Source organism: Macrobrachium nipponense, chromosome 13, assembly GCF_015104395.2.
Source record: "Macrobrachium nipponense isolate FS-2020 chromosome 13, ASM1510439v2, whole genome shotgun sequence".
NCBI lineage: Eukaryota > Metazoa > Arthropoda > Malacostraca > Decapoda > Palaemonidae > Macrobrachium > Macrobrachium nipponense.
This window is the reverse complement of record NC_087206.1, coordinates 17189639-17202138: the sequence shown is the minus strand read 5'-3', so window position 1 is coordinate 17202138 and position 12500 is coordinate 17189639. Positions and strand designations below refer to the sequence as shown.

At 31.8% G+C, this 12500-nt stretch overlaps 1 protein-coding gene across 1 annotated transcript in view; it reads right to left on the bottom strand.

Annotated features, from left to right (window-relative positions):
* LOC135225664 (neural-cadherin-like) overlaps positions 1 to 12500 on the bottom strand; it is a 404534-nt gene that overhangs the window by 46836 nt on the left and 345198 nt on the right. The window contains exons 7-14 of the mRNA XM_064265004.1: positions 9732 to 9870; positions 8552 to 8569; positions 7127 to 7150; positions 4737 to 4831; positions 3898 to 4017; positions 2765 to 2914; positions 1779 to 1982; positions 322 to 518 (exon numbers count right to left, since the gene is read on the bottom strand). Coding sequence (XP_064121074.1) covers positions 322 to 518; positions 1779 to 1982; positions 2765 to 2914; positions 3898 to 4017; positions 4737 to 4831; positions 7127 to 7150; positions 8552 to 8569; positions 9732 to 9870 — 947 coding nt within the window. The remainder of the gene's footprint in view (positions 1 to 321; positions 519 to 1778; positions 1983 to 2764; positions 2915 to 3897; positions 4018 to 4736; positions 4832 to 7126; positions 7151 to 8551; positions 8570 to 9731; positions 9871 to 12500) is intronic.

The window sequence follows — 12500 nt, the reverse complement described above, 5'->3', positions numbered from 1 at the left end:
TATATTATATTTGTGTGTGTTTTTTTTTGCGTCGGTATATGTGTAAGTGCGGTCATGCAGGCCTGCATGAAAAACAAGACAGTAAATGAAATAAGTATCTCTGCATGCGCATTAACCAATACAATCATATCTGACCCTAAACAGACCATCACATTCATAAATGTAATTGCTCGAGCATGTGGTAACGCTACTTCAAAGCCTAGGAAACATACTCACAGAGACATTATCCACACTACTTCGCCATTCACACAAAAAAAAAAAAAAACCCAGAACGGAACTCCATTCACAACCAGAAACAAAAAAACAAAAGACGCCACTCACTTGGCGCACACGATAACCACGTCGGTGTTTTCCGTCGCGTCTTCGTACAGCTTATCTTGAATGGGCGTTTTGCTGATGATAGAAGGCGGAAGATTCCCGGACTCGACGACGTTGATGAGGACGGTTGACGTGGAGGACAAAGGTGGGACGCCTTTATCGGTGGCTCTGGCAGTCAGCTTGAAGGTTTTCTTCCCTGCCTGCACGTGACAAAGGATCGGTATTCGTAAGTGTCAGTGATGGAAAGATGCACTTAATTTTAGTCATGCTCGGTGCAGAGAGAGAGAGAGAGAGAGAGAGAGAGAGAGAGAGAGAGAGAGAGAGAGAGAGAGAGAGACTTAATTTAGTCAGAGAAGCTTTTCAGAGCTATAAGCGCTTCGAAAGTTACGAAATGTCATTATTTATCCGTTATATGTTTCCATATGAAGGGGAAATTATAAGCATGTAAGACAAGAGCAGGGAGAATGAGACCAGACCATCTATTCAGTGTATTAGAATCTGTACCTGAGACCATCTGTTCACGTTATTAGAATCTGTATCTCGTAAAATAGCAAACCTTGTATACTCTTTATATACTTATAAACTACCTTTAAGAGGTAAAATTTTAACATAAACAGCAAGAAGACTATGGTGTAAACCTTACTTTTTAATACAATGTCATTGGTAAGTTCTGTATTAAAGCCATTTCCAATAAAGTTACCGAAGAAATCGTATAAGGAAGGAAATGGTCATGAATGTACATATATAAAAAGAATGTATAAATATATAAAGCGTGGTTTTATTAAGTGGAGAAAAAGCCAGATATTCAAGTCCAAGCATTATTTAATAAACTAAAGAGCATTACTTAATAAAATAAAGATGGAGTACAATGTTGTTATTAACTTGTAAACAAAAAGGGGGAGTTTTAGCTATCGTTTTGAAACTAATTTTGTGTTAATAACTACGTCAGAGAACAAAACATTGTAATTTATATAAAAATCACAGCCATGGAGATTAATTATTTCCCATGTAGGAAAGATTATCTTCTCAATATACAAGCATACATATGAACATACACCCATTAACACACACATATATTTTTTCTTTTATCAAATTCACGTGGACTAACTTTTTAGTCCACGTAAATGTGTAATTTAGGAATACAAATTTAAATTCATAATTTAACAATTATATCTTCATCATGCAGTTCATAAAATGTTAATTCTATCCATTAACTACTATAGTTTTACAATTTCATCGTATGATTAAACACTTCACATATGATATTCTTACAATTTCATCTTTTTTCTGTAATAAACCATAATTTATAATCTAACTTTGAATGCAATCTCTCTGTAAATTTACTTTCATTAATTTGACTCCAATTAAATAATTTACAACGTTCTAATTCAATCGTTCTGTAAGAGCGCAAATCTACAGTTCAATATTGCTTTTAAATATCATAAGTGTGAAATTCTTACCATATCAGCGCTGAGGTCCTTGACAAGAGTAATGATCCCATTACTGGGAGTGATGCTGAAGTAATCGAGGTCTCCCGGAGTGCCACCTGACTCCTCCAGACTGTAGTCGATGACGGAGTTGTCCATGTCGTCCAAGTCCGTGGCCGTGACCCTAAGGACCGGGTTGTTTTTGGGGTGGTCCGTTGCGATGTTCTGCTCGTATTTCTGCAAGAGGGAAGGAATGATATTTTTCATGTTCTGAATTAGTAGAGGGATTGTATTTTTCAGGGTCTGAAATAGGCAACGGATCACAGCGATGTGAAGTCACTTCTCAAGCTTCAAAGTAAATGAGAAATTACACTTTAAAGGTTCTAAAACTAAACAAATCGTAAGTCTCTTTTGCTAATTAAAGACGGGATCATACTTAGAAGGTTCTACGATATTAAACACAAACACGCACCTACACAAACACACACACACACTATATATATATATATATATATATATATATATATATATATTATAGTGTGTGTGTGTTTGTTTGGGTGCGTGTTTATATATATATATATATATATATATATATATATATATATATATATATATATATATATATAAGTGTGTGTGCATTAATGTACATTCTTTTCAGGCGGTACATTCAATAACACGACATTAATTATAATTTTTGAGGTACTAAAATGATTAAAATATTAAACTACATTTTTAAAATGAATATATTTCAGAGACTGAAAAAACACTCATAATAATGATAATTCTCAAAATTATAATTAATAATAATAATAATAAAATAATAATAATAATAATAATAATAATAAAAATAATAATACAATTCACGTTTGAAAAGTGGAAGGGAAGGAAACTAATTTAATTTGCACACAAATAAATATATAAATAAATAAATAAAGACATATATAAATAAACAATATAAATAAATAAATAAAGACATATATAAATAAACAGAAAATACACCACACAAACACGCCACTTACCTGTTGATCAAATACAGGGGCGTTATCGTTGATATCTGCCACTATAACGCGGAAGGAACAAGTTTCCTGTAGGGCGGCGTCTGCAGGGGCACTGTCCTTTGCTATGACAGTCAGGAAGAAATCCTTGTCTTTGTCATCGCGATCCAGTGTCTATGCACAGAAAGAGAGAGAGAGAGAGAGAGAGAGAAGAGAGAGAGAAGAGAGAGAGAGAGAGAGAGAGAATAAGTACTTTAGTAACATGAAACTTATTAGCGGTCGAAGAGTACATTATAATTTCTAAGCGGAGAAAATTATTCGTTATTAAATGAGTTCGCCATTTCGCCGTCAGAAATCGATTACACTATTTTTTTGGCTTAAAAAAGTAGTATATCTATTAGTATAAATATCGATGACGCTAAGAAATAAGTGACAAGGACATAATCTTGACTTACGTTATGATCCTAACAGTTTTGTTTAAAAAGTTTACAATACCGACATTTAGATTTTTTATTCTCAAATCCAGAGGTCACATCGGGATGTTTACCTAACGTTTTACTTATGATGTAAAACCTCATGGACATAGAGGGAAAAAATAGCCTTGAATTTTATAGAAGGGCTTTTTAGGGCATAGCCCACGTAAATTCTCTACTTCACTTCGTCGAGCAAGCTTACCCATCTACATAACACAACATTTAACTAGCAAACACTACAGGAGAGTTATTTAGATGCTAAATGTGTCACTAAAGAAGACACGTTAAATGTCAAGACCCGGCAAGTCAGATAAGCTTACTTTATTGTGAAATTCTTCCTAATTGAATTTTAATTTCAATAAAAATAAAAAGTTAACATAACATTCAGTGAAATTTCCCCATCCTATGATTGCTGCAAAAGAGTAAAATTATACCTTTTACTGAAAGTACTCAACTTACAACCATTAAAATATATTTCTGTACCAAAAAATATCCCTGTACTGTAATCCCTGTGTAGAATGAATAATTGTAATAACGGTATAATAAAGGAAAAAATGTTACTTCAGACCTTTAGAATTATACGATTCCATGAACAATTAAACCAAAGACTCCTTATTAGGTACTAGTAATTCCTGCAACAAAAGCTTTCAAACTAAATATATCAAAGGTGAACAGGGTACTTACTCTTGTGGTTTTCACGTGTCCTTGGCCACTATTTGTCTCTATTGTGAAGGTGTCTGTGTGTTGAAGAAGTGAGTATTTCACAATGCCATTGTCTCCATGATCTTCGTCATAAGCCACGACCTAGAATAACGAATACATATACATACATACATACATACATATATATATATATATATATATATATATATATATATATATATATATTTATATATATTTATATAATATACATATATATAATATATATATATATATATATATATATTAAAAAATTAACTGCAACATACTTTCAACCTCACGCATCCCAGTGTTCATAGATGGTTTTGAGACATTTTTATTAACGTGGCAGTTGAATTCATGTTATCTGCAAGTAAACATATCTTTATAACTGTGTAAAATGTTGTCGAATCCCACGTCTCATTTCGTAGGTTCGAAGCCTACCACAACAACAAATAATCTCTTTCATGTTATTCCGTTCAGATTTCTAAGTTCACAGACGAAAAGTCTGTGAACTTAGAAATCTGAACGGAATAACATGAAAGAGATTATTTGTTGTTGTGGTCGGCTTCGAACCTACGAAATGAGACGTGGGATTCGACAACATTTTACACAGTTATAAAGATATGTTTACTAGCAGATAACATGAATTCAACTGCCACGTTAATAAAAAAATGTCTCAAAACCATCTTTCGTTGCTTCATTTTATTTAAATGAAACGCAAATTTCATAAAATGTAATGTTCTTAAAAGGCAAAACGGCAAGAAATTCAACCGAGAACTGATTCTGAATACAGTATATATTTAAACAGGGCCAACGTTTCCTCTCTGAAGCTTTACACTCACCACAATGACAGACTTCCCGGCGCTTTCTTCCTCCTCCACCTGAACTCCATCGTATAGGGCACAGTCGGGAAAGTTTGGCGTGTGCGTATTTTCGTCTGTAACGAGATAAATGGAAGGTAATAACAAAGGGCAGCTTTTGTGTGTATCTTTAATCACATCAAGTATTTTCCTGCTCATATTTTTAGGACCAGCAAATTTTCCCATTTTTATATTATCCTATGACCTGCATGAGAGACAAATATTTACATAGTAAATGAATGGACAAGGACCCATTAGCATTAAGTTTAAGTTATATATATCTACACTAGATAAGTAAATGGTGAATTATCAAAACGTTAGTCTTACTGGGTATCAATTACTATTATTATTATTATTATTATTATTTTGCATCTCAGTTAACAAACGATGAAACTATGAAAAAAGCAAGAATGATCATTGAATCCACCTATCCAAAATTATAGATCCCTAATTGCACTATTATAATAGGGTTTCTTATGCATATTCACAAACATGCATATTTAGATGCTATATACATAGATACAATTTATCCATACATGAATATAGAGTGACTATGATAAATGTGTATACAAACGAACCACTGAACAATAAAAGTAATTCCTACAATAAAACAGAATATACTTAAAAATTTAGAACTCTTTTTAAGCGCTTCTTCACACACGCATATATATATATATATATATATATATATATATATATATATATGCATATACATATATGTATATTATATATGTATATATACATATATATATACGTATATACATATATATATATATATATATATATAGCTATATATATATGCATATACTATATGTATATTATATATGTATATATATACATATATATATATATATATATATATATATATATATATATATATATATATATTTATATGTGTATATAAGTATATATATATTATATATTATATATATATATATATATAATATATATATATATATTATATATATTATATATATATATTATATATATAGCCTTTGTGTGTATTCACGCGTGTTATATTGCATGTTCTATTAAACATCATGCATTACTACCAGTTCTAGAGAGACTCCTAGTCACATTGAATTTATTCCAAATTACATGTAATAGTTCATGAAATATTACTCTTATGTCTTATTATATTCTATAAAAGGACTCAGGTTCTACAGAAAAATAATCAAAACATCTTCCAATGAACAAAGAGCAAAAAAGAAAATGAGTGTACGTTCACTAATGCTATCCACCGAATAAACTTACTAAATATAAAACTCTCGGCTAAAGTATAGTTATTTCGCTACAAGTTCAGGGAAAGTGCAGTGACGATAACTGAACATTACTTCGCGTGTGCCACAAGAGAACAAGAATCATGCAGGTATCAAAAACTACGGAAAGTAAAAAGCGTCTACTTTGGCAAGCATTCTAGGTGATCTCTTACTACATACGCTAATTGTGGATAATCATGTGACACTTCGTTATGAAATAAATAAAGAAAGAAGAAAAGGAAGTTATAGTTTTGGCCTCTAGATAACTATTTATATAGTTTTCTGTCAACCCTAGATTTCTCATGACTCTCCTTCATTTACTTAGTATGTCCTTCCTTTCACTAGGTTCACTTCGTATTGAGGCACGATGAAATATTAGCCTATGCCCCTTGACACTTCCATGGTCACGAAATCTTTTCGATAATTACAGCTCTCACACTTACTTTACATAATCAAACCACTTCAAAATACCCTGATTTATCTCTCAGCCTATATGGTAGCATTTTCATCAAATTACTGCATGAGGAATTCTTCAAAGCCCTTTACTTCACATACTCTAAGCAGATACATCATTTCAAAAGTTCCACACACAACGACACTTCCTTTTTATAAAGTTGACATGGCTAAGCAATCATTTCAAATACATACGAAACGCTACTTCTGTTCAAATTCTTTGATTTCACAACTTCATCATTTACTCTTATTCCCTCAATCTACAAGCATTTTCAATATTAATATCTTGGATACGTCTTTGGTTACATTCATCCACTATTAATATTTGAATCAGGGGTTTTCCATCCATACACACACACAACAGCATAATATATAGGAACACTTTTAAAGACATATCATGAATGAAATAAAAGATGAACTCAGGTGTTAGTAGAGCATGCTGACTAAACAGTCAAGAGGCATTCAACAATCTTGGATCATAACAAATGAATTCATGATGAAAATGATAGAAAACATTGATCATCATGCCAATTAAAAACATATCAACACATTTCAACAAAGCACAACACAGAAAATTGGATACATCTAATGTTAATATCGATGGATACGATGTTCCATGCACAAATCGGCATATCTTTGATTAAATTTCTGATTGCTTACCACTTTCTGCCCAGACCAGACGGGCTGTGGTGTTAGAGGGGGGGCCCAGAGTGCAAAAGCCATCATTATTATCTTTTGTTTTTTCAAGCTTTTTACTTCATTCAGTCAGAGGAACAACACATCTTGCAAAAAAGAGATTTTGTATTCGTTTTTTTTATATATATTTTTAAAAAAAGATTCCCTGTAACTGTGTTTTGTAAAATCGACTTCGATTAATTCTACGGAGTTAAATATAAAAACATTGAAATATGAGTTCCATATCTACATAGAGTTCTAAACGTTTTCCCGACATATGACTCGAAGTTTCATATGTTTCCTGTGGAGATTCATGTTTTCCCAAGAATACTCACCGAAAATCTCTCTCTCTCTCTCTCTCTCTCTCTCTCTTCTCTCTCTCTCCTCTCTCTTCTCTCTCTCTCTCTCTCGCACACAGACACACACACACGCAATATTTTATTTAGAACAATTGTTTTTGTACCTTGATTCAGTATCTGAAATCTAACCGAATGAATTAATCTGGTTGCAAGTATAACTGCAATAACTTTGTAGATCTTATGCTAAAGGAATGATCTTAGTTTTGCACAAACTCTATTTTATAAATAGCAGCTTGAACTTGATTTATGGTCTGGCTTACACATAAATAAATTCTGAACAGCATTTTTCAGTCACCAAGCCTTAATTGTTTTATCGACCCCCTGGACTAGCATTTAAAAAAAATGTCAGAATCAATTTGAGTAGTATTAGTTAAGTACTTGACATTCAGTATGATAATAAAAGTAACACCTAATAAGAAAATATGTTTAGGAACTTTAGATGTACGATTATATATAACTTAATTCTCCGACACGTTAGTTATTCATCAACCCCCTTTGGACTCCCTGACTATTCATAGACCCCCTTGGGTGGTCCTATTGACTGACCCCTGGGGGTCGATATCGACCACTTCGAGAACCCCTGGCCTAACATGAGTGTTGAATTTCCTCTTTCTTGTCAATTATATTCGATTGGAACCGGTAGTAAACACTTAGTGAAAAACAAACTGGCCTCTTTCAACATTGGAATTTTACTTTCTTGACATCGAGAAGTCTTTACACCATTTCCACTTTAATATAAAACAATAAAATCTCAGAAAAATGTTCGTATCATAATTGTAAATATTTAGGTGAGCATACTTATAATACAGATGAAATTAACACATTCCAAGAAATGTATTCAATATTCAAACTACAGTTCTCATATACCAAGTAAATGTGCATATTTATAAATTTAATTTTTGTAGTACAAAATCTCTTTTTGTATGATATGTCATTTCTCTACTTGATTTAGAGTTTAAGTTTTTATCATATATTTTCATCAATAGTCATGAATATCATATTTCAGAATATATGCAAGTATTCATTTCAAAATTAGCTACTAAGAGCTTACCAAACATAGGTCTGCTAGCTGATGGAGGGAAAATAGAAACTTTAATATTTTTCAAACAAATGTTATGGAGTTATTTAGATTTATATGTCAAGCAATATTCCCTGAAAAATAAACATTCCCATTTATATCATAAGAGGTATATTTAAGACACACTAAGAATTTGGTGTACAGTTAAAAGAAGTAGAAATGAAGCAAAAGAGAAAATTTGAGTGTCCTCGATATCTACAACTCAAAAAAGATACAATACAAATTCAGATAAAAAAAAAAGACAACAATACAAATTCAGATAAAAAAAAGACAACAAATAGAATAAACTTGGCAATACTTAAAATCTACCCTCCTCATGGTAATTGATTTCAACAACTTTACAAAATAAAATAAAATAAAAAGAAAAAAGAATATATGTATATTCAAATAAGCAAAATAAAATAAGCCCTCAAATTAGCATATACCAAAATTACAAGAAGAGAAAGCTTTCTCGCTTTCTGAAGCGAAGAATCAACGCATTTGCAAAATGCACAAGAACACAGAAATATTTACAGTAGTGATATGTATATGCGATTGTTCGATTACAAACACGTCAGATCAGTATTTGAGAATCAGATGTTATGCATATTTGTCTGAATCACGTATATAAAATATTGTACATTTGTTTACACTTGCCTTGTGCCTGTTTATTATATGTTTACATATAGTACTTATGAATGTATCTATACATACTTACGCTTGCTGTAAAAACATGAATACGAAAACTGATATTGTACATATATTATATATATATATATATATATATATATATATATATATATATATATATATATATATATATATATATACGTGTCATATATATTTCCTGATCAAGTTATTCATACATACATACGTGTACATATATAATTCCTGATCAAGTTATTCATACATACATACATATATATACATATATATATATACATATATATATATATATATATATATATATATATATAATATATATATATATATATATATATACATACATATCACAAGGCAATTAAAACAATTTTAAAAAATGCAAAAGGTAGTCCTTATCTCTGATTAATCCACATCACCAATAGTAGGATTTTCTTTTTATATATCTAATTCAAAGAACCACAAAAGAGAAGTACGGAGTACTGAAAAGAGTTCATTTCATCGTATTACTTACCCATGATGTTTACTCTGACTGGAACGTGCGTCCTGTGGTCGCTGCCGTCAACAGCCCAGGCCCGGAAATCGAAAGCCCATGTATTGTTGAACGCATTGTCAGCTAATGAGATGATGCCCGTGCTTCTGTCAACCACGAACTATAAACAAGAATCATTTAAAAGAGAGATTGCTAAGGTCGTCACAGAGTTCATATGGCAAAATAAAAAAGTAGACTACTTTAACTGAAAATACAAACTATAGACGATAAATAAGTTCAGACGAAGAAGAGAATAGAGTCAATAGGATGATTACTAAGAAATGTATTTATTGTTCAGACTAACAGAAAACTACAGGGGCAAAAAAATGAAAGATATGAATACAGACCAGTTATAGACGAAAAGGAATTATTTAAATATGATTTTTTCGTTAAAAGAAAAGGAGGTAAAAAAATAATGTCATTAAAACAAAAACTATTTGCTAACTAAAAATGAGTCTTGCGAGCTTTTTTAAAAAGAAAGATTATAATAATAATAGTAATAATAATAATAATAATAATAATAACAATAATAATAATAATAATAATAATAATTAATAATAATAATAATAATAATTATTATTTATTATTATTTTTTTTTTTTTTTGCTCTATCACAGTCCTCCAATTCGACTGGGTGGTATTTATAGTGTGGGGTTCCGGGTTGCATCCTGCCTCCTTAGGAGTCCATCACTCTTCTTACTATGTGTGCCGTTTCTAGGATCACACTCTTCTGCATGAGTCCTGGAGCTACTTCAGCCTCTAGTTTTTTTACTAGATTCCTTTTCAGGGATCTTGGGATCGTGCCTAGTGCTCCTATGATTATGGGTACGATTTCCACTGGCATATCCCATATCCTTCTTATTTCTATTTTCAGATCTTGATACTTATCCAATTTTTCCCTCTCTTTCTCTTCAACTCTGGTGTCCCATGGTGTTGCGACATCAATGAGTGATACTTTCTTCTTGACCTTGTCAATCAACGTCACGTCTGGTCTGTTTGCACGTATCACCCTATCCGTTCTGATACCATAGTCCCAGAGGATCTTTGCCTGATCGTTTTCTATCACTCCTTCCGGTTGGTGCTCGTACCACTTATTACTGCAAGGTACCTGATGTTTCTTGCACAGGCTCCAGTGGAGGGCTTTTGCTACTGAATCATGCCTCTTTTTGTACTGGTTCTGTGCAAGTGCTGGGCATTCACTTGCTATGTGGTTTATGGTTTCACTTTTCGTATTGCACTTCCTACATATGGGAGAGATGTTATTTCCGTCTATCGTACTTTGAACATATCTGGTTCTTAGGGCCTGATCTTGTGCCGCTGTTATCATTCCTTCTGTTTCCTTCTTTAGCTCTCCCCTCTGTAGCCATTGCCATGTGTCATCGCTGGCTAGTTCTTTAGTCTGTCTCATGTATTGTCCGTGCATTGGTTTGTTGTGCCAGTCCTCTGTTCTTTCTGTCTTTCTCCTGTCTCTGTATATTTCTGGGTCTTCGTCTGCTTTTATTAGTCCTTCTTCCCATGCACTCTTTAGCCAATTATTATTATTATTATTATTATTATCATTATTATTATTATTATTATTATTATTATTATTATTATTATTATTAATCAAGCTGCAACTCTAGTTGGAAAAGCAGGATGCTATACTTCCAAGGGCCTCCGTAAGGAAAACAGGCCAGTAAGAAAAAGAACCTAAAGACCTAATGAATAAACCATGTCAGAAAATTAGCAAGGAAAATGAATTAGTAAACAAAATAAAACGAGGTACGCGAAATAAGAATCGTACTAGTATTATTTAGCCCCGAAGAGAGACGTTGCCTTAAATGAGTCCTCACAATATCATTCGACAAAACTGGGAAACTATAATTCTTTTATATTAATGATCGTTAATCGATAAAACAAAAGCAATTAAAATTAATGTCCTAACAATATTGTTTGAATAACAATAACTAAAACTGGTTCTTATTCATAGTAGGTACAAATATATCGACAAAAACTGAATCCCACATTTTACCTCAAACCGAATCAAGATGTGAAAACAATATTTCAAATTAAAATATGGTGACTAAAAAAAACATGAAGAACAGCTGCACGTCGACTCAAAAATGCAGAGGTCAGGTCAAAAGGAAGGTACTGAGTAAATGTTTATGGATCCTTGTTCAGCTGAATAATTTATGCAGAATGCAGGTGAAGTAGCCTTATTGTTTTCTCAATGTCACCTACAAACTATTGACAGAAACTGGGGTAAAATTGATGTTGCTGAGAATTTATTATTACACATTTATTCTTCATATATGATATAAATAATTTATATATTTTTAGATGTGAAACAGTCAATAAAGTATTGCTGTATATAGCAATTTCTATTTGAATTGTATTCCATTGATTTTATTTGCATGTTTATTTCAACGATACGCGTTGTTTTTTTATTATATTAATTATTGCCAAAAAATCCATTAAAATCAAAACAGTAATAAAGACAGAAAAATAATCACATACAGTGTACACGAAAATAAATATTCATGAAAACAGGAAAACTAAAAGGGTACGGATTCACTAACGAAAACAACACAAGAAAAGACGATAACTCATTAATTCTTTGATTGTTGTGAGAAGCTGATAATCCCGTGAATAAAATCTCGATGTCTCATCCAGAGCATATTTTTGGTATCACATTCTTTCTTCACCACGGCATGCCATTTTTGTCCGTATGGATGTTCAAAATTACATATTACTTATATTTTCCATTCATATG